Raw genomic sequence first — 22,403 nt, 5'->3', positions numbered from 1 at the left:
TGTCTCTCTCTGTCTCTCTCTGTCTTTGTCTCTCTCTCTCTCTCTCTGTCTTTGTCTCTCTCTCTCTCTCTGTCTTTGTCTCTCTCTCTCTGTCTTTGTCTCTCTCTCTCTGTCTTTGTCTCTCTCTCTCTGTCTTTGTCTCTCTCTCTCTGTCTTTGTCTCTCTGACTCGATCTGTGTCCTGCGAGGGCTAAGGGGGGGCTCGAGTCTCGAGTCCAGACAGCTGTGAGTGACGTCAGGGAGGAAGTAGTGTTATTGCTGCAAGCTGAGGACCCTGAAATACAGACACAAACTACTGGTCTGGCATTACAGAGTGTGGAGGCTGCCTCCTCTCCCTCTACTGACCCTTACTGGTCTGGCAGTACAGAGGGTGGAAGCTGCCTCCTCTACTGACCCTTACTGGTCTGGCAGTACAGAGGGTGGAAGCCGCCTCCTCTACTGACCCTTACTGGTCTGGCAGTACAGAGGGTGGAAGCTGCCTCCTCTACTGACCCTTACTGGTCTGGCAGTACAGAGGGTGGGGGCTGCCTCCTCTCCCTCTACTGACTCTTACTGGTCTGGCAGTACAGAGGGTGGGGGCTTCCTCCTCTCCCTCTACTGACCCTTACTAGTCTGGCAGTACAGAGGGTGGAGGCTTCCTCCTCTCCCTCTACTGACCCTTACTAGTCTGGCAGTACAGAGGGTGGAGGCTGCCTCCTCTCTCTCTACTGACCCTTACTGGTCTGGCAGTACAGAGGGTGGGGGCTGCCTCCTCTCCCTCTACTGACCCTTACTGGTCTGGCAGTACAGAGGGTGGGGGCTGCCTCCTCTCCCTCTACTGACCCTTACTGGTCTGGCAGTGTCTCTCTGTCACTCTGTCACTCTGTCACTCTGTCTCTCTGTCTCTCTGTACAGAGGGTGGAGGCTGCCTCCTTTCCCTCTACTGACCCTTACTGGTCTGGCAGTACAGAGGGTGGAGGCTGCCTCCTTTCCCTCTACTGACCCTTACTGGTCTGGCAGTACAGAGGGTGGAGGCTGCCTCCTCTCCCTCTACTGACCCTTACTGGTCTGGCAGTACAGAGGGTGGAGGCTGCCTCCTCTCCCTCTACTGACCCTTACTGGTCTGGCAGTACAGAGGGTGGAAGCTGCCTCCTCTCCCTCTACTGACCCTTACTGGTCTGGCAGTACAGAGGGTGGGGGCTGCCTCCTCTCCCTCTACTGACCCTTACTGGTCTGGCAGTACAGAGGGTGGAGGCTGCCTCCTCTCCCTCTACTGACCCTTACTGGTCTGGCAGTACAGAGGGTGGAGGCTGCCTCCTCTCCCTCTACTGACCCTTACTGGTCTGGCAGTACAGAGGGTGGGGGCTGCCTCCTCTCCCTCTACTGACCCTTACTGGTCTGGCAGTACAGAGGGTGGGTGCTGCCTCCTCTCCCTCTACTGACCCTTACTGGTCTGGCAGTACAGAGGGTGGGGGCTGCCTCCTTCCCTCTACTGACCCTTACTGGTCTGGCAGTACAGAGGGTGGGGGCTGCCTCCTTCCCTCTACTGACCCTTACTGGTCTGGCAGTACATTTTACATTACATTTACATTTAAGTCATTTAGCAGACGCTCTTATCCAGAGCGACTTACAAATTGGTGAATTCACCTTCTGACATCAGTGGAACAGCCACTTTACAATAGTGCATCTAAATCATTTAAGGGGGGGGGGGGTGAGAAGGATTGCTTTATCCTATCCTAGGTATTCCTTGAAGAGGTGGGGTTTCAGGTGTCTCCGGAAGGTGGTGATTGATTCTGCTGTCCTGGCGTCGTGAGGGATGCCTCCTCTCCCTCTACTGACCCTTACTGGTCTGGCAGTACAGCCTGTTATAATGCCCATTTCACTTCCTCAAAATCCACAGAATCAATCAGAGATAACTCAAGAAATGTGTCATTAATTATCATGTTTTTGGCTGAGGATGTTTTAGTTGAGGAGTTTGACATCTAAGGTGTTTGATGCAGTATTTCTCAAGTTAAAACGTGTGATGTGGTGTTTTCTGGAAACAGTTGGAGCTGCTGAGCATGTTTGTCTCGATGTATGATATTGGATAGAGAGCGATCACCGCAGCTGTTCACTCCATGTTAGTGGGCAAATGGACATCGTCAAATCAAAACCCAACCTTCATTTACCTGTTGTGACACACATGTTCCGTTCTCTGTTTTAGACCAGCCTTCATGACCAGAATTATCCTGTTGCTATACTTACACTCACATTTGACACTAGAATAACTTTCTGACTCTTATTGATGACACACAGGTCGTTTTCAAAAGGACTTGTTGCTTTTTAAAGGCTGCCGCTGTTTCGGCATGATTACGCTAGAAAGAAAAGTATCTCGTGACAACTGGACTAAACTTATACTGTGAAGGGATGTTTATACCCTGTCTGTTTCTATTTCTCCAGACTCTACCAGAAACTCACATCTCCACCTATGCAGGCAGCCTTCACCTGAAGAAGTCTCTGGTGCCAGCTCTCTACAGAGTCATCCAGGACAGCAGCAGTGAGGTGAGACTGATAGACTGTTTCCACCCCACCTAGGTAGCAGCATGGCGTTTCAGGACAGGAAACGTGACGACTGTATGTCCCGTCTGACTCAGTCGATTCCCACGGAGGACCAGTATCAAATAGTATGACATAAGTCATTCAGCAGACACTCTTATCTGTTGTGACGAGGTGGGCGGAGCTGGCAGAGAGCTGGGAATCTGCATACCCCTCCCCCACACCAGCTGGTCTGCTCTGCCTGTGGAGGACTCAGGACATGATTGACATCCGTGTGGCAGTGCCAGCCTTGTTACCTGGTAACCACCATGTACCTGTCACTGCCCTGCCATCACCACTCCATGCAGGAGCATCAGGTGGTTAACTAGACTACAGGAGACGCGGCCCGAGTCTCCTGTAGTCGACGCAGTCAGTCTCCTGTAGTCGACGCGGCCCCAGTCTCCTGTAGTCGACGCAGTCAGTCTCCTGTAGTCGACGCGGCCCCAGTCTCCTGTAGTCGACGCGGCCCCAGTCTCCTGTAGTCGACGCGGCCCCGGTCTCCTGTAGTCGACGCGGCCCCGGTCTCCTGTAGTCGACGCGGCCAGAGTCTCCTGTAGTCGACGCGGCCCCAGTCTCCTGTAGTCGACGCAGTCAGTCTCCTGTAGTCGACGCGGCCCCAGTCTCCTGTAGTCGACGCGGCCCCAGTCTCCTGTAGTCGACGCGGCCCCAGTCTCCTGTAGTCGACGCGGCCCCAGTCTCCTGTAGTCGACGCGGCCAGAGTTTCCTGTAGTCGACGCGGCCCCAGTCTCCTGTAGTCGACGCGGCCCCAGTCTCCTGTAGTCGACGCGGCCCCAGTCTCCTGTAGTCGACGCGGCCCGAGTCTCCTGTAGTCGACACGAGACTCTTGTTGATGCAGCTGTAGAACATTTTGAGGATCTGGGGACCTATCTCCAAGTCTCCTGCCCTACACCGGAGTGCCAAGTCAATGACAAAAAGGCTTCTCAACAGTTTTTACCCCCAAGCCATAAGACTCCTAAACACCTAATCAAATGGCCACCCGGACTATTTACATTGACCCCCCCCCCCCCCCCCCATTTGTTTTGTACACTGCTGCTTGCTGTTTGTTACCTATGCATAGTCACTTCCTTCGCTGTCGTCTAATGGTTGTCATTACCTCAGCTAGCCTGTACCCCTGCACACTGACTCGGTATCGGTACCCCCTGTATATAGCCTCGTTTTTCTTATTGTGTTGCTTTTTATTTTAGTCTACTTGGTAAATATTTTCTTCCTGAACTGCACTGTTGGTTAAGGGCTTGACAGTAAAGCATTTCACGGTAAAGTCTACATTTGTTGTGTTCGGCGCATGTGGCAAATACAGTTGGATTTGACATTGATGTTATTCTGAGGCAACCCGGAACATAGCCCTGTCTGCGTGATCAATACAATCTTGAAGTATGGATTCTAATTGGTCAGACCATGTTGATTAGCCCTTAGCACGGGTACTTCCTTTTGGATTTTTTGCTTATAGGAAGGGAGATGCAGAATGGAGTCGTGATCTGATCTACCGCAGGGAGGCCTAGGGCTTGTAGCCGTCCCCGTCCAGAGTGTTTGAAGCACGAGTACTACAGGCAATGTGTTAGAACTTACTTGATTGTTAGTATAATCATGGAACATAGACCTCTGCCTTCCTTCTTCCCAGAGAGTTCTTTATTCCTGTCTGTGTGATGTACTGAGAACCCAACTGGCTGTATGGACGGGGACAGTATACCCGGAGAGAGCCATGATTCCTTGAAACGGATTATGTTACTGTCCCTGTTGTCTCTCTAAAAGGAGATCCTCGCCCTGAGCTCGTCTACTGTATTGTCCAGGGACTGAACATTCTCGAGTAATAAACTGAACATTCTCGAGTAGTACACTGAACATTCTCGAGTAGTACACTGAACATTCTCGAGTAGTACACTGAACATTCTCGAGTAGTACACTGAACATTCTCGAGTAGTACACTGAACATTCTCGAGTAGTACACTGAACATTCTCGAGTAGTACACTGAACATTCTCGAGTAGTCCACTCCGAATACCTCTTCTCCACCAGTCCGCCAGTCTAATGGTTGTATTATATTACCCTATCCCTGTAGTCTAATGGTTGTATTTTATTACCCTGTAGTTTAATGGTTGTATTATGTTACTCTATCCCTGTAGTCTAATGGTTGTATTATATTACCCTGTAGTCTAATGGTTGTATTATATTACCCTGTAGTCTAATGGTTGTATTATATTACTCTATCCCTGACGTCTAATGGTTGTATTATATTACTCTATCCCTGTAGTCTAATGGTTGTATTATATTTCCCTGGAGTCTAATGGTTGTATTATATTTCCCTGGAGTCTAATGGTTGTATTATATTACCCTGTAGTCTAATGGTTGTATTATATTACCCTGTAGTCTAATGGTTGTATTATATTACCCTGTAGTCTAATGGTTGTATTATGTTACTCTGGAGTCTAATGGTTGTATTATATTTCCCTGTAGTCTAATGGTTGTATTATATTACTCTATCCCTGTAGTCTAATGGTTGTATTATATTACCCTGTAGTCTAATGGTTGTATTATATTACCCTGTAGTCTAATGGTTGTATTCTATTACCCTGTAGTCTAATGGTTGTATTATATTTCCCTGTAGTCTAATGGTTGTATTATATTACGCTGTAGTCTAATGGTTGTATTATATTACTCTATCCCTGTAGTCTAATGGTTGTATTATATTACTCTATCCCTGTAGTCTAATGGTTGTATTATATTACTCTGTAGTCTAATGGTTGTATTATATTACTCTGTAGTCTAATGGTTGTATTATATTACCCTGTAGTCTAATGGTTGTATTATATTACTCTATCCCTGGAGTCTAATGGTTGTATTATATTACCCTGTAGTCTAATGGTTGTATTATATTACTCTATCCCTGAGTCTAATGGTTGTATTATATTACCCTGTAGTCTAATGGTTGTATTATATTACTCTGTAGTCTAATGGTTGTATTATATTACCCTGTGTAGTGGCTTCCTTTCGTCTTTACCATAGCCACTGCCCAAGCCTGAAGCGGGGTTGTTTGGTACGCATACAGTCCACACTCAAGGTTTCCAAACGGCCAAACATTCCATGACATCCAGGGATATGGTGCAACAAAAATGTTTATTCTTCTTATATCTAACAAATAAGTTATTCTCCAATCAACTTAAAGCATAGAATACTTTATATGGAAAATACACATTATGTCTGTATGTCTGTATGTTTGTATGGTCAAAAAACTATACCGATCCCGCATCTAGCAAGGACTCCCCCTCCCGAAGGCCCAACTTCCTGCCTTTATCCTAACACACTTACCACAATACAATGAATAGGCAAGAGGGGGGGACAAAAACTGAGTTACACAAACAACAAATGAATATATCTAAAATCAGGTAAATATAAATCATAATGGTACGTACCTAATATTTCATCATTTACATTAATATTTCATATATTTACACAAATATACATGGAGCTCCATATGTTCAGTCTTTTACGCAAATATGTCCAAATCGGCTCTAACACCCTGTAGTCTAATGGTTGTATTATATTACCCTGTAGTCTAATGGTTGTATTATATTACCCTGTAGTCTAATGGTTGTATTATATTTCCCTGTAGTCTAATGGTTGTATTATATTACCCTGTAGTCTAATGGTTGTATTATGTTACTCTATCCCTGTAGTCAAATCAAATCAAATCAAATTTATTTATATAGCCCTTCGTACATCAGCTGATATCTCAAAGTGCTGTACAGAAACCCAGCCTAAAACCCCAAACAGCAAGCAATGCAGGTGTAGAAGCACGGTGGCTAGGAAAAACTCCCTAGAAAAGCCAAAACCTAGGAAGAAACCTAGAGAGGAACCAGGCTATGTGGGGTGGCCAGTCCTCTTCTGGCTGTGCCGGGTAGAGATTATAACAGAACATGGCCAAGATGTTCAAATGTTCATAAATGACCAGCATGGTCGAATAATAATAAGGCAGAACAGTTGAAACTGGAGCAGCAGCACGGCCAGGTGGACTGGGGACAGCAAGGAGTCATCATGTCAAGTAGTCCTGGGGCATGGTCCTAGGGCTCAGGTCAGTTGAAACTGGAGCAGCAGCACGGCCAGGTGGACTGGGGACAGCAAGGAGTCATCATGTCAGGTAGTCCTGGGGCATGGTCCTAGGGCTCAGGTCCTCCGAGAGAGAGAAGGAGAGAATTAGAGAACGCACACTTAGATTCACACAGGACACCGAATTGGACAGGAGAAGTACTCCAGATATAACAAACTGACCCCAGCCCCCGACACATAAACTACTGCAGCATAAATACTGGAGGCTGAGACAGGAGGGGTCAGGAGACACTGTGGCCCCACCCGAGGACACCCCCGGACAGGGCCAAACAGGAAGGATATAACCCCACCCACTTTGCCAAAGCACAGCCCCCACACCACTGGAGGGATATCTTCAACCACCAACTTACCATCCTGAGACAAAGCTGAGTATAGCCCGCAAAGATCTCCGCCACGGCACAACCCAAGGGGGGGCGCCAACCCAGACAGGATGACCACATCAGTGAATCAACCCACTCAGGTGACGCACCCCCTCCAGGGACGGCATGAGAGAGCCCCAGCAAGCCAGTGACTCAGCCCCTGTAATAGGGTTAGAGGCAGAGAATCCCAGTGGAAAGAGGGGAACCGGCCAGGCAGAGACAGCAAGGGTGGTTCGTTGCTCCAGAGCCTTTCCGTTCACCTTCCCACTCCTGGGCCAAACTACACTCAATCATATGACCCCACTGAAGAGATGAGTCTTCAGTAAAGACTTAAAGGTTGAGACCGAGTTTGCGTCTCTGACATGGGTAGGCAGACCGTTCCATAAAAATGGAGCTCTATAGGAGAAAGCCCTGCCTCCAGCTGTTTGCTTAGAAATTCTAGGGACAATTAGGAGGCCTGCGTCTTGTGACCGTAGCGTACGTGTAGGTATGTACGGCAGGACCAAATCAGAGAGATAGGTAGGAGCAAGCCCATGCAATGCTTTGTAGGTTAGCAGTAAAACCTTGAAATCAGCCCTTGCTTTGACAGGAAGCCAGTGTAAGGAGGCTAGCACTGGAGTAATATGATCAAATGGTTGTCTAATGGTTGTATTATGTTACTCTGTAGTCTAATGGTTGTATTATATTACCCTGTAGTCTAATGGTTGTATTATGTTACTCTATCCCTGTAGTCTAATGGTTGTATTATATTACCCTGTAGTCTAATGGTTGTATTATGTTACTCTGTAGTCTAATGGTTGTATTATATTACCCTGTAGTCTAATGGTTGTATTATATTACTCTATCCCTGTAGTCTAATGGTTGTATTATATTTCCCTGGAGTCTAATGGTTGTATTATGTTACTCTATCCCTGTAGTCTAATGGTTGTATTATATTTCCCTGTAGTCTAATGGTTGTATTATATTAGCCTGTAGTCTAATGGTTGTATTATATTTCCCTGTAGTCTAATGGTTGTATTATGTTACTCTGTAGTCTAATGGTTGTATTATATTACTCTGTAGTCTAATGGTTGTATTATATTACTCTATCCCTGTAGTCTAATGGTTGTATTATATTTCCCTGTAGTCTAATGGTTGTATTATATTACCCTGTAGTCTAATGGTTGTATTATATTTCCCTGTAGTCTAATGGTTGTATTATGTTACTCTGTAGTCTAATGGTTGTATTATATTACTCTGTAGTCTAATGGTTGTATTATATTACTCTATCCCTGTAGTCTAATGGTTGTATTATATTTCCCTGTAGTCTAATGGTTGTATTTTATTACCCTGTAGTTTAATGGTTGTATTATGTTACTCTATCCCTGTAGTCTAATGGTTGTATTATATTACCCTGTAGTCTAATGGTTGTATTATATTACCCTGTAGTCTAATGGTTGTATTATATTACTCTATCCCTGACGTCTAATGGTTGTATTATATTACTCTATCCCTGTAGTCTAATGGTTGTATTATATTTCCCTGGAGTCTAATGGTTGTATTATATTACCCTGTAGTCTAATGGTTGTATTATATTACCCTGTAGTCTAATGGTTGTATTATATTACCCTGTAGTCTAATGGTTGTATTATGTTACTCTGGAGTCTAATGGTTGTATTATATTTCCCTGTAGTCTAATGGTTGTATTATATTACTCTATCCCTGTAGTCTAATGGTTGTATTATATTACTCTATCCCTGTAGTCTAATGGTTGTATTATATTACCCTGTAGTCTAATGGTTGTATTATATTACCCTGTAGTCTAATGGTTGTATTCTATTACCCTGTAGTCTAATGGTTGTATTATATTTCCCTGTAGTCTAATGGTTGTATTATATTACGCTGTAGTCTAATGGTTGTATTATTTTACTCTATCCCTGTAGTCTAATGGTTGTATTATATTACTCTATCCCTGTAGTCTAATGGTTGTATTATATTACTCTATCCCTGTAGTCTAATGGTTGTATTATATTACTCTGTAGTCTAATGGTTGTATTATATTACTCTGTAGTCTAATGGTTGTATTATATTACCCTGTAGTCTAATGGTTGTATTATATTACTCTATCCCTGGAGTCTAATGGTTGTATTATATTACCCTGTAGTCTAATGGTTGTATTATATTACTCTATCCCTGGAGTCTAATGGTTGTATTATATTACCCTGTAGTCTAATGGTTGTATTATATTACTCTGTAGTCTAATGGTTGTATTATATTACCCTGTGTAGTGGCTTCCTTTCGTCTTTACCATAGCCACTGCCCAAGCCTGAAGCGGGGTTGTTTGGTACGCATACAGTCCACACTCAAGGTTTCCAAACGGCCAAACATTCCATGACATCCAGGGATATGGTGCAACAAAAATGTTTATTCTTCTTATATCTAACAAATAAGTTATTCTCCAATCAACTTAAAGCATAGAATACTTTATATGGAAAATACACATTATGTCTGTATGTCTGTATGTTTGTATGGTCAAAAAACTATACCGATCCCGCATCTAGCAAGGACTCCCCCTCCCGAAGGCCCAACTTCCTGCCTTTATCCTAACACACTTACCACAATACAATGAATAGGCAAGAGGGGGGACAAAACTGAGTTACACAAACAACAAATGAATATATCTAAAATCAGGTAAATATAAATCATAATGGTACGTACCTAATATTTCATCATTTACATTAATATTTCATATATTTACACAAATATACATGGAGCTCCATATGTTCAGTCTTTTACGCAAATATGTCCAAATCGGCTCTAACACCCTGTAGTCTAATGGTTGTATTATATTACCCTGTAGTCTAATGGTTGTATTATATTACCCTGTAGTCTAATGGTTGTATTATATTTCCTGTAGTCTAATGGTTGTATTATATTACCCTGTAGTCTAATGGTTGTATTATGTTACTCTATCCCTGTAGTCAAATCAAATCAAATCAAATTTATTTATATAGCCCTTCGTACATCAGCTGATATCTCAAAGTGCTGTACAGAAACCCAGCCTAAAACCCCAAACAGCAAGCAATGCAGGTGTAGAAGCACGGTGGCTAGGAAAAACTCCCTAGAAAAGCCAAAACCTAGGAAGAAACCTAGAGAGGAACCAGGCTATGTGGGGTGGCCAGTCCTCTTCTGGCTGTGCCGGGTAGAGATTATAACAGAACATGGCCAAGATGTTCAAATGTTCATAAATGACCAGCATGGTCGAATAATAATAAGGCAGAACAGTTGAAACTGGAGCAGCAGCACGGCCAGGTGGACTGGGGACAGCAAGGAGTCATCATGTCAAGTAGTCCTGGGGCATGGTCCTAGGGCTCAGGTCAGTTGAAACTGGAGCAGCAGCACGGCCAGGTGGACTGGGGACAGCAAGGAGTCATCATGTCAGGTAGTCCTGGGGCATGGTCCTAGGGCTCAGGTCCTCCGAGAGAGAGAAGGAGAGAATTAGAGAACGCACACTTAGATTCACACAGGACACCGAATTGGACAGGAGAAGTACTCCAGATATAACAAACTGACCCCAGCCCCCGACACATAAACTACTGCAGCATAAATACTGGAGGCTGAGACAGGAGGGGTCAGGAGACACTGTGGCCCCACCCGAGGACACCCCCGGACAGGGCCAAACAGGAAGGATATAACCCCACCCACTTTGCCAAAGCACAGCCCCCACACCACTGGAGGGATATCTTCAACCACCAACTTACCATCCTGAGACAAAGCTGAGTATAGCCCGCAAAGATCTCCGCCACGGCACAACCCAAGGGGGGGCGCCAACCCAGACAGGATGACCACATCAGTGAATCAACCCACTCAGGTGACGCACCCCCTCCAGGGACGGCATGAGAGAGCCCCAGCAAGCCAGTGACTCAGCCCCTGTAATAGGGTTAGAGGCAGAGAATCCCAGTGGAAAGAGGGGAACCGGCCAGGCAGAGACAGCAAGGGTGGTTCGTTGCTCCAGAGCCTTTCCGTTCACCTTCCCACTCCTGGGCCAGACTACACTCAATCATATGACCCACTGAAGAGATGAGTCTTCAGTAAAGACTTAAAGGTTGAGACCGAGTTTGCGTCTCTGACATGGGTAGGCAGACCGTTCCATAAAAATGGAGCTCTATAGGAGAAAGCCCTGCCTCCAGCTGTTTGCTTAGAAATTCTAGGGACAATTAGGAGGCCTGCGTCTTGTGACCGTAGCGTACGTGTAGGTATGTACGGCAGGACCAAATCAGAGAGATAGGTAGGAGCAAGCCCATGCAATGCTTTGTAGGTTAGCAGTAAAACCTTGAAATCAGCCCTTGCTTTGACAGGAAGCCAGTGTAAGGAGGCTAGCACTGGAGTAATATGATCAAATGGTTGTCTAATGGTTGTATTATGTTACTCTGTAGTCTAATGGTTGTATTATATTACCCTGTAGTCTAATGGTTGTATTATGTTACTCTATCCCTGTAGTCTAATGGTTGTATTATATTACCCTGTAGTCTAATGGTTGTATTATGTTACTCTGTAGTCTAATGGTTGTATTATATTACCCTGTAGTCTAATGGTTGTATTATATTACTCTATCCCTGTAGTCTAATGGTTGTATTATGTTACTCTGTAGTCTAATGGTTGTATTATATTACCCTGTAGTCTAATGGTTGTATTATGTTACTCTGTAGTCTAATGGTTGTATTATATTACCCTGTAGTCTAATGGTTGTATTATATTACTCTATCCCTGGAGTCTAATGGTTGTATTATGTTACTCTGTAGTCTAATGGTTGTATTATATTTCCCTGTAGTCTAATGGTTGTATTATATTTCCCTGGAGTCTAATGGTTGTATTATGTTACTCTATCCCTGTAGTCTAATGGTTGTATTATATTTCCCTGTAGTCTAATGGTTGTATTATATTAGCCTGTAGTCTAATGGTTGTATTATATTTCCCTGTAGTCTAATGGTTGTATTATGTTACTCTGTAGTCTAATGGTTGTATTATATTACTCTGTAGTCTAATGGTTGTATTATATTACTCTATCCCTGTAGTCTAATGGTTGTATTATATTTCCCTGTAGTCTAATGGTTGTATTATATTACCCTGTAGTCTAATGGTTGTATTATATTTCCCTGTAGTCTAATGGTTGTATTATGTTACTCTGTAGTCTAATGGTTGTATTATATTACTCTGTAGTCTAATGGTTGTATTATATTACTCTATCCCTGTAGTCTAATGGTTGTATTATGTTACTCTATCCCTGTAGTCTAATGGTTGTATTATATTTCCCTGTAGTCTAATGGTTGTATTATGTTACTCTGTAGTCTAATGGTTGTATTATGTTACTCTGTAGTCTAATGGTTGTATTATATTACTCTGTAGTCTAATGGTTGTATTATATTACTCTATCCCTGTAGTCTAATGGTTGTATTATGTTACTCTATCCCTGTAGTCGAATGGTTGTATTATGTTACTCTATCCCTGTAGTCTAATGGTTGTATTATATTACTCTGTAGTCTAATGGTTGTATTATATTACTCTATCCCTGTAGTCTAATGGTTGTATTATATTACTCTGTAGTCTAATGGTTGTATTATATTACCCTGTAGTCTAATGGTTGTATTATATTTCCCTGTAGTCTAATGGTTGTATTATGTTACTCTATCCCTGTAGCTCCTTGAGCCTGTCTGTCACCAGCTGTTTGAGATGTACCGGAGCTCTGAGGACCGCCTGAGACGCTTCACACTGCAGTTCCTTCCAGAGCTGGTCTGGGTGTACCTCCGCATCACCGCCAGCAGGGACCGCCAGAGCAACGGCTGCATAGAGGCCTTGCTGCTGGGCATATACAACCTGGTAACTACTACTACCTACCTAAACCTACAGAACTAACCTAGTTATAACCCTACCCCTCATGCTAGGCATATGTACAGACTGTGAGGGGTTAGGAGATAGGGCTTTAGTCTCTATGGAAGAGCCTGGATGTTAGGGGTGGGATATGGCTTTAGTCTCTATGGAATAGGCTAGATGTTAGGGGTGGGATAGGGCTTTAGTCTCTATGGAAGAGGATGGATGTTAGGGGTGGGATAGGGCTTTAGGCTCAATGGAAGAGGCTGGATGTTAGGGGTGGGGCTTTAGTGTCTGGAATGGGCTGGATGTTAGGGGTGGAATATGGCTTTAGTCTCTATGGAAGTTTCTGGATGTTTGCAGTGGGGCTTTAGTCTCTATGGAAGAGCCTGGATGTTAGGGGTGGGATAGGGCTTTGGTCTCTATGGAAGAGGCTGGATGTTAGGCGTGGTATTGGGCTTTAGTCTCTATGGAAGAGGCTGGATGTTAGCAGTGGGATAGGGCTTTAGTCTCTATGGAAGATGCTGTATGGTAGGGGTGGGATAAGGCTTCTCTATGGATGAGGCTGGATGTTTGGGGTGGGATAGGGATTTAGTCTCTATGGAAGAGGCTGGTTGTTAGGGATGGGATAGGGCTTTAGTCTCTATGGAAGAGGCTGGATGTTAGGGGTGGAATAGGGCTTCTCTATGGAAGAGGCTGGATGTTAGGGCTTTTGTCTCTATGGAAGAGGCTGGATGTTAGGGGTGAAATAGGGCTTTGGTCTCTATGGAAGAGGCTAGATGTTAGGGGTGGGATAGGGCTTTAGTCTCTATGGAATAGGCTGGATGTTAGGGGTGGGATAGGGCTTTTGTCTCTATGGAATAGGCTGGATGTTACGAGTGGGATAGGGCTTTAGTCTATGGAAGAGGCTGGATGTTAGGGATAGGGAATTTAGTCTCTGGAAGAGGGAATATGTTAGGGGTGGGATACGGCTTTAGTCTCTGGGGGAGGAAGTATGTTAGCGGTCGAACAGGGATTTGGTCTCTATGGAAGATGCTGGATGTTAGGGGTGGGATAGGGCTTTATTCTCTATGGAAGAGGCTGGATGTTAGGGGTGGGGCTTTAGTGTCTATGGAATAGGCTAGATGTTAGGGGTGGGATAGGGCTTTATTCTCTATGGAAGAGGCTGGATGTTAGGGGTGGGGCTTTAGTGTCTATGGAATAGGCTGGATGTTAGGGGTGGGATAGGGCTTTATTCTCTATGGAAGATGCTGGATGTTAGGGGTGGGGCTTTAGTGTCTATGGAATAGGCTAGATGTTAGGGGTGGATAGGGCTTTATTCTCTATGGAAGAGGCTGGATGTTAGGGGTGGGGCTTTAGTGTCTATGGAATAGGCTAGATGTTAGGGGTGGGATAGGGCTTTATTCTCTATGGAAGAGGCTGGATGTTAGGGGTGGGGCTTTAGTGTCTATGGAATAGGCTGGATGTTAGGGGTGGGATAGGGCTTTATTCTCTATGGAAGATGCTGGATGTTAGGGGTGGGGCTTTAGTGTCTATGGAATAGGCTAGATGTTAGGGGTGGGATAGGGCTTTATTCTCTATGGAAGAGGCTGGATGTTAGGGGTGGGGCTTTAGTGTCTATGGAATAGGCTGGATGTTAGGGGTGGGATAGGGCTTTATTCTCTATGGAAGATGCTGGATGTTAGGGGTGGGATAGGGCTTTAGTCTCAATGGAAGAGGCTGGATGTTAGGGGTGGGATAAGGCTTCTCTATGGAAGAGGCTGGATGTTCGGCGTGGTATTGGGCTTTAGTCTCTATGGAAGAGGCTGGATGTTAGGGGTGGGATAGGGCTTTAGTCTCTATGGAAGAGGCTGGATGTTAGGGCTTTTGTCTCTATGGAAGAGGCTGGATGTTAGGGGTGGGATAAGGCTTCTCTATGGAAGAGGCTGGATGTTCGGCGTGGTATTGGGCTTTAGTCTCTATGGAAGAGGCTGGATGTTAGGGGTGGGATAGGGCTTTAGTCTCTATGGAAGAGGCTGGATGTTAGGGCTTTTGTCTCTATGGAAGAGGCTGGATGTTAGGGGTGGGGCTTTAGTGTCTATGGAAGAGGCAGAATGTTAGGGGTGGGATAGGGCTTCAGTCTCTATGGAAGAGGCTGGATGTTAGGGGTGGGGCTTTTGTCTCTATGGAAGAGGATGGATGTTAGCAGTGGTGCTTTAGTCTCTATGGAATAGCCTGGATGTTAGGGGTGGGATAGGGCTTTCGTCTCTATGGAATAGGCTAGATGTGTGGGGTGGGATAGGGCTTTAGTCTCTATGGAAGAGGCTGGATGTTAGGGGTGGGATAGGGCTTTAGTCTCTATGGAATAGGCTGGATGTTAGGGGTGAAATAGGGCTTTAGTCTCTATGGAAGAGGCTGGATGTTAGGGGTGGGGCTTTAGTGTCTATGGAATAGGCTGGATGTTAGGGGTGGGATAGGGCTTTAGTCTCTATGGAAGAGGCTGGATGTTAGGGGTGGGGCTTTAGTGTCTATGGAATAGGCTGGATGTTAGGGGTGAAATAGGGCTTTAGTCTCTATGGAAGAGGCTGGATGTTAGGGGTGGGGCTTTAGTGTCTATGGAAGAGGCAGAATGTTAGTGGTGGGATAGGGCTTTAGTCTCTATGGAATAGGCTGGATGTTAGGGGTGGGATAGGGCTTCTCTAAGGAAGAGGCTGGATGTTAGGGGTGGGATAGAGCTTTAGTCTATATGGAAGAGGTTGGATGTTAGGGGTGGGATAGGGCTTTTGTCTCTGAAATAGGCTGGATGTTACAGGTTGCATAGTGCTTTATTCTCTATGGAAGAGCCTGGATGTTCGGGTGGGATAGGGCTTCTCTAAGGAAGAGGCTGGATGTTAGGGGTGGGATAGAGCTTTAGTCTATATGGAAGAGGTTGGATGTTAGGGGTGGGATAGGGCTTTTGTCTCTGAAATAGGCTGGATGTTACAGGTTGCATAGTGCTTTATTCTCTATGGAAGAGGCTGGATGTTAGGGGTTGGATAGGGCTTTCTTCTCTTTGGAAGATGCTGGATGTTAGGGGTGGGATAGGGCTTTAGTCTCTATGGAAGAGGCTGGATGTTAGGGGTGGGATAGGGCTTTAGTCTCTATGGAAGAGGTTGGATGTTAGGGGTGGGATAGGGCTTTAGTCTCTATGGAAGAGGCTGGATGTTAGGGGTGGGATAGGGCTTTTGTCTCTATGGAAGAGGCTGGATGTTAGGGGTGGGGCTTTAGTGTCTATGGAAGAGGCAGAATGTTAGTGGTGGGATAGGGCTTTAGTCTCTATGGAATAGGCTGGATGTTAGGGGTGGGATAGGGCTTTAGTCTCTATGGAAGAGCCTGGATGTTAGGGGTGGGGCTTTTGTCTCTATGGAATAGGCTGGATGTTAGGGGTGGGATAGGGCTTTTGTCTCCATGGAAGAGCCTGGATGTTAGGGTGGGATAGGGCTTCTCTATGGAAAAGGCTGGATGTTAGGGGTGGGATAGGGTTTTAGCCACTGGGAGAGGCTGGATGTTAGCAGTGGGGCTTTAGTCTCTATGGAATAGCCTGGATGTTATCGGTGGTATAGGGCTTTCGTCTCTATGGAAGAGGTTGGATGTTAGGGTTGGGATAGGGCTTTTGTCTCTATGGAAGAGGATGGATGTTAGCAGTGGGGCTTTAGTCTCTATGGAATAGCCTGGATGTTAGGGGTGGGATAGGGCTTTCGTCTCTATGGAATAGGCTAGATGTGTGGGGTGGGATAGGGCTTTAGTATCTATGGAAGAGGCTGGATGTCAGGGGTGGAGTAGGGCTGTAGTCTCTATGGAAGATGCTGGATGTTAGGGGTGGGATAGGGCTTCTCAATGGAAGAGGCTGGGTGTTAGGGGTGGGGCTTTAGTGTCTATGGAATAGGCTGGATGTTAGGGGTGGGATAGGGCTTCAGTCTCTATGGAAATGGCTGGATGTTAGGGATGGGATAGGGCTTCAGTCGCTATGGAAGAGGCTGGATGTTTGGGTGGGATAGAGTTTTAGTCTCTATGGAAGAGGTTGGATGTTAGGGGTGGGATAGGGCTTTTGTCTCTATGGAATAGGCTGGATGTTACGGGTGGGAGAGGGCTTTAGTCTCTATGGAAGAGCCTGGATGTTAGGGTTGGATATGGCTTTAGTCTCAATGGAAGAGGCTGGATGTTTGGGATGGGATAGGGCTTTAGTCTCTATGGAAGAGGCTGGATGTTTGGGATGGGATAGGGCTTTAGTCTCTATGGAAGAGGCTGGATGTTAGGGGTGGGGCTTTAGTGTCTATGGAATAGGCTGGATGTTAGGGGTGGGATAGGGCTTTAGTCTCTATGGAAGAGCCTGGATGTTAGGTTGGGATAGGGATCCTATGGACGAGGCTGGATGTTAGGGGTGGAATAGGGCTTTAGGCTCAATGGAAGAGGCTGGATGTTTGGGGTGGGATAGGGCTTCTCTATGGAAGAGGTTGGATGTTAGGGGTGGGATAGGGCTTTTGTCTCTATGGAAGAGGCTGGATGTTAGGGATTGGGAATTTAGTCTCTGGAAGAGGGAATATGTTAGGGGTGTGATAGGGCTTTAGTCTCTATGGAAGATCCTGGATGTTAGTGGTGGGATAGGACTTTATTCCCTATGGAAGATGCTGGATGTTAGTGATCGGATAGGGCTTCTCAATGGAAGAGGCTGGGTGTTAGGGGTGGGATAGGGCTTTTGTTTCTATGGAAGATGCTAGATGTTTGGGATGGGATAGGGCTTTAGTCTCTATGGAAGAGGCTGGATGTTAGGTTGGGATAGGGATCCTATGGAAGAGGCTGGGTGTTAGGGGTGGGGCTTTAGTGTCTATGGAATAGGCTGGATGTTAGGGATGGGATAGGGCTTCAGTCTCTATGGAAATGGCTGGATGTTAGGGATGGGATAGGGCTTCAGTCTCTATGGAAGAGGCTGGATGTTTGGGTGGGATAGAGCTTTAGTCTCTATGGAAGAGGTTGGATGTTAGGGGTGGGATAGGGCTTTTGTCTCTATGGAAGAGCCTGGATGTTCGGGTGGGATAGGGCTTCTCTAAGGAAGAGGCTGGATGTTAGGGGTGGGATAGGGCTTTAGTCTCTATGGAAGAGGTTGGATGTTAGGGGTGGGATAGGGCTTTTGTCTCTGGAATAGGCTGGATGTTAGGGGTTGGATAGGGCTTTAGTCTCTATGGAAGAGGCTGGATGTTAGGTTGGGATAGGGATCCTATGGACGAGGCTGGATGTTAGGGGTGGAATAGGGCTTTAGGCTCTATGGAAGAGGCTGGATGTTAGGGATGGGATAGGGCTTTATTCTCAATGGAAGAGGCTCAATGTTAGGGATGGGATAGGGCTTTAGTCTCTATGGAAGAGGCTGGATGTTAGGGTTGGGATAGGGCTTCTCTATGGAAAAGGCTGGATGTTAGGGGTGGGATAGGGTTTTAGCCACTGGAAGAGGCTGGATGTTAGCAGTGGGGCTTTAGTCTCTATGGAATAGCCTGGATGTTATCGGTGGTATAGGGCTTTCGTCTCTATGGAAGAGGCTGGATGTTAGGGGTGGGATAGGGCTTTATTCTCTATGGAAGATGCTGGATGTTAGGGGTGGGATAGGGCTTTAGTCTCTATGGAAGAGGCTGGATGTTAGGGGTTGGATAGGGCTTTAGTCTCTATGGAAGAGGCTGGATGTTAGGTTGGGAAAAGGATCCTATGGACGAGGCTGGATGTTAGGGGTGGAATAGGGCTTTAGGCTCTATGGAAGAGGCTGGATGTTAGGGATGGGATAGGGCTTTATTCTCAATGGAAGAGGCTCAATGTTAGGGATGGGATAGGGCTTTAGTCTCTATGGAAGAGGCTGGATGTTAGGGTTGGGATAGGGCTTCTCTATGGAAAAGGCTGGATGTTAGGGGTGGGATAGGGTTTTAGCCACTGGAAGAGGCTGGATGTTAGCAGTGGGGCTTTAGTCTCTATGGAATAGCCTGGATGTTATCGGTGGTATAGGGCTTTCGTCTCTATGGAAGAGGCTGGATGTTAGGGGTGGGATAGGGCTTTATTCTCTATGGAAGATGCTGGATGTTAGGGTGGGATAGGGCTTTAGTCTCTATGGAAGAGGCTGGATGTTAGGGTTGGGATAGGGCTTTAGTCTCTATGGAAGAGGCTGGATGTTAGGGTTGGGATAGGGCTTCTCTATGGAAAATGCTGGATGTTAGGGGTTGGATAGTGCTTTAGTCTCTATGGAAGAGGCTGGATCTTAGCGGTGGGATAGGGTTTTCGTCTCTATGGATGAGGCTGGATGTTAGGGGTGGGACTTTAGTGTCTCTGGAATAGGCTGGATGTCAGGGGTGGAATAGGGCTGTAGTCTCTATGGAAGATCCTGGATGTTAGGGGTGGGATAGGACTTTATTCCCTATGGAAGATGCTGGATGTTAGTGGTGGGATAGGGCTTCTCAATGGAAGAGGCTGGGTGTTAGGGGTGGGGCTTTAGTGTCTATGGAATAGGCTGGATGTTAGTGGTGGGATAGGGCTTTAGTCTCTATGGAAGAGGCTGGATGTTAGGGTTGGGATAGGGCTTCTCTATGGAAAAGGCTGGATGTTAGGGGTGGGATAGGGTTTTAGCCACTGGAAGAGGCTGGATGTTAGCAGTGGGGCTTTAGTCTCTATGGAATAGCCTGGATGTTATCAGTGGGATAGGGCTTTCATCTCTATGGAAGAGTCTGGATGTTAGGGGTGTGATATGGTTTTAGTCTCTATGGAATAGCCTGGATGTTAGGGGTGGGATAGGGATTTGGTCTCTATGGGAATATGCTGGATGTTAGGGGTGGGATAGGGCTTTAGTCTCTATGGAAGAGCCTGGATGTTAGGGTGGGATAGGGCTTTTGTTTCTATGGAAGATGCTGGACGTTAGGGGTGGGATAGGGCTTTCGTCTCTATGGAAGAGCCTTGATGTTAGGGGTGGGATATGGCTTTAGTCTCTATGGATGAGGCTGGATGTTAGGGGTGGGTCTTTAGTGTCTATGGAATAGGCTGGATGTTATGGGTGGGATAGGGCTTTAGTCTCTATGGAAGAGCCTGGATGTTCGTGTGGGATAGGGCTTCTCTAAGGAAGAGGCTGGATTTTAGGGGTGGCATAGGGCTTTAGTCTCTATGGAAGAGGTTGGATGTTAGGGGTGGGATAGGGCTTTTGTCTCTGGAATAGGCTGGATGTTACGGGTGGGATAGGGCTTTAGTCTCTATGGAAGAGGCTGGATGTTAGGGATAGGGAATTTAGTCTCTGGGTGAGGGAATATGTTAGGGGTGGAACAGGGCTTTAGTCTCAATGGATGAGGCTGGATGTTAGCAGTGGGGCTTTAGTGTATGGAAGAGGCTGGATCTTAGCGGTGGGATAGGGTTTTCGTCTCTATGGAAGAAGCTGGATGTTAGGGGTTGGATAGTGCTTTAGTCTCTATGGAAGAGGCTGGATGTTAGGGGTTGGATAGTGCTTTAGTCTCTATGGAAGAGGCTGGATCTTAGCGGTGGGATAGGGTTTTCGTCTCTATGGAAGAAGCTGTATGTTAGGGGTTGGATAGTGCTTTAGTCTCTATGGAAAAGGCTGGACGTTAGGGGTGGGATAGGGTTTTTGTCTATATGGAAGAGGCTGGATGTTAGGGGTGGGATAGGGCTTTTGTCTCTGGAATAGGCTGGATGTTAGGGGTGTGATATGGTTTTAGTCTCTATGGAAGAGGCTGGATGTTAGCAGTGTGGCTTTAGTCTCTATGGAATAGCCTGGATGTTAGGGGTGGGATAGGGCTTCTCTATGGAAGATGTTAAGGGTGGGATAGGGCTTTAGTCTCTCTGGAAGTGGCTGGATGTTAGGGGTGGGATAGGGTTTTCGTCTCTATGGAAGAGGCTGGATGTTAGGGTTTGGATAGTGCTTTAGTCTCTATGGAAGAGGCTGGATGTTACGGGTGGGATAGGGTTTTCGTCTCAATGGAAGAGGCTGGATGTTAGGGGTGGGATAGTGCTTTAGGCTCAATGGCTGAGGCTGGATGTTAGCAGTGGGGCTTTAGTCTCTATGGAAGAGGCTGGATCTTAACGGTGGGATAGGGTTTTCGTCTCTATTGAAGAAGCTGGATGTTAGGGGTTGGATAGTGCTTTATTCTCTATGGAAGAGTCTGGATGTTAGGGGTTGGATAGGGCTTTCTTCTCTATTGAAGAGGCTGGATGTTAGGGGTGGGATAGGGCTTTCGTCTCTATGGAAGAGGCTGGATGTTAGGGGTGGGATATGGCTTTAGTCTCTATGGAAGAGGCTGGATGTTAGGCGTGGTATTGGGCTTTCGTCTCTATGGAAGAGGCTGGATGTTAGGGGTGGGATATGGCTTTAGTCTCTATGGAAGAGGCTGGATGTTAGGCGTGGTATTGGGCTTTCTTCTCTATGGAAGAGGCTGGATGTTAGGGATGGGATAGGGCTTTAGTCTCTATGGAAGAGGCTGGATGTTAGGGATGGGATAGGGCTTTAGTCTCTATGGAATAGGCTGGATGTTAGGGGTGGGACAGGGCTTTAGTCTCTATGGCATAGGCTGGATGTTAGGGGTGGGATAGGGCTTTAGTCTTTATGGAAGAGCCTGGATGTTCGGGTGGGATAGGGCTTCTCTAAGGAAGAGGCTGGATGTTAGGGGTGGGATAGGGCTTTATTCTCTTTGTAATATGCTGGATGTTAGGGGTGGGATAGGGCTTTAGTCTCTATGGAAGAGGCTGGATGTTTGGGGTGGGATAGGGCTTTAGACTCTATGGAAGAGGCTGGATGTTAGGGGTGGGATAGGGCTTTAGGCTCTATTTAGGGGGCTGGATGTTAGGGGTGGGATAGGGCTTTAGTCTCAATGGAAGAGGCTGGATGTTAGGGGTGGGGCTTTAGTGTATATGGAATAGGCTGGATGTTAGGGGTGGGATAGGGCTTTAGTCTCTATGGATGAGGCTGGATGTTAGCGGTGGGGCTTTAGTGTCTATGGAATAGGCTGGATGTTAGGGGTGGGATAGGGCTTTAGTCTCTATGGAAGAGGTTGGATGTTAGGGGTGGGATAGGGCTTTAGTCTCTATGGAAGAGGCTGGATGTTAGGGGTGGGATAGGGCTTTAGTCTCTATGGAGGAGGCTGGATGTTAGGGGTGGGATAGGGCTTTAGTCTCAATGGATGAGACTGGATGTTAGCAGTGGGTCTTTAGTCTCTATGGAATAGCCTGGATGTTAGGGGTGGGATAGGGCTTTCGTCTCTATGGAATAGGCTGGATGTTAGGGGTGGGGTAGGGTTTTCGTCTCTATGGAAGAGGCTGGTTGTTAGGGGTGGGGCTTTAGTCTCTATGGAATAGCCTGGATGTTATGGTTGGGATAGGGCTTTCGTCTCTATGGAATAGGCTGGATGTTAGGGTTGGGATAGGGCTTTAGTCTCTATGGAAGAGGCTGGATGTTAGGGATGGGATAGGGCTTTAGTCTCTGGAATAGGCTGGATGTTACGGGTTGTATAGGGCTTTATTCTCTATGGAAGAGCCTG

At 46.2% G+C, this 22,403-nt stretch overlaps 2 protein-coding genes across 2 annotated transcripts in view; one reads left to right on the top strand and one right to left on the bottom strand.

Annotated features, from left to right (window-relative positions):
• Nucleotides 1–22,403, bottom strand: part of LOC135518894 (hyccin 2-like) — a 326,139-nt gene that overhangs the window by 224,195 nt on the left and 79,541 nt on the right. The window lies entirely within an intron of this gene.
• The window catches only part of LOC135518893 (hyccin 2-like), a 29,398-nt gene that overhangs the window by 3,725 nt on the left and 3,270 nt on the right, over nt 1–22,403 (top strand). The window contains exons 2-3 of the mRNA XM_064943844.1: nt 2,418–2,519; nt 12,709–12,888. Of these exons, the coding sequence (XP_064799916.1) occupies nt 2,418–2,519; nt 12,709–12,888 (282 nt within the window). The remainder of the gene's footprint in view (nt 1–2,417; nt 2,520–12,708; nt 12,889–22,403) is intronic.

The sequence above is a fragment of the Oncorhynchus masou genome, chromosome 29, assembly GCF_036934945.1.
Source record: "Oncorhynchus masou masou isolate Uvic2021 chromosome 29, UVic_Omas_1.1, whole genome shotgun sequence".
Lineage (NCBI taxonomy): Eukaryota > Metazoa > Chordata > Actinopteri > Salmoniformes > Salmonidae > Oncorhynchus > Oncorhynchus masou.
Note: the sequence above shows the minus strand (reverse complement) of the source record. Positions and strands in the feature narration are given on the sequence as shown.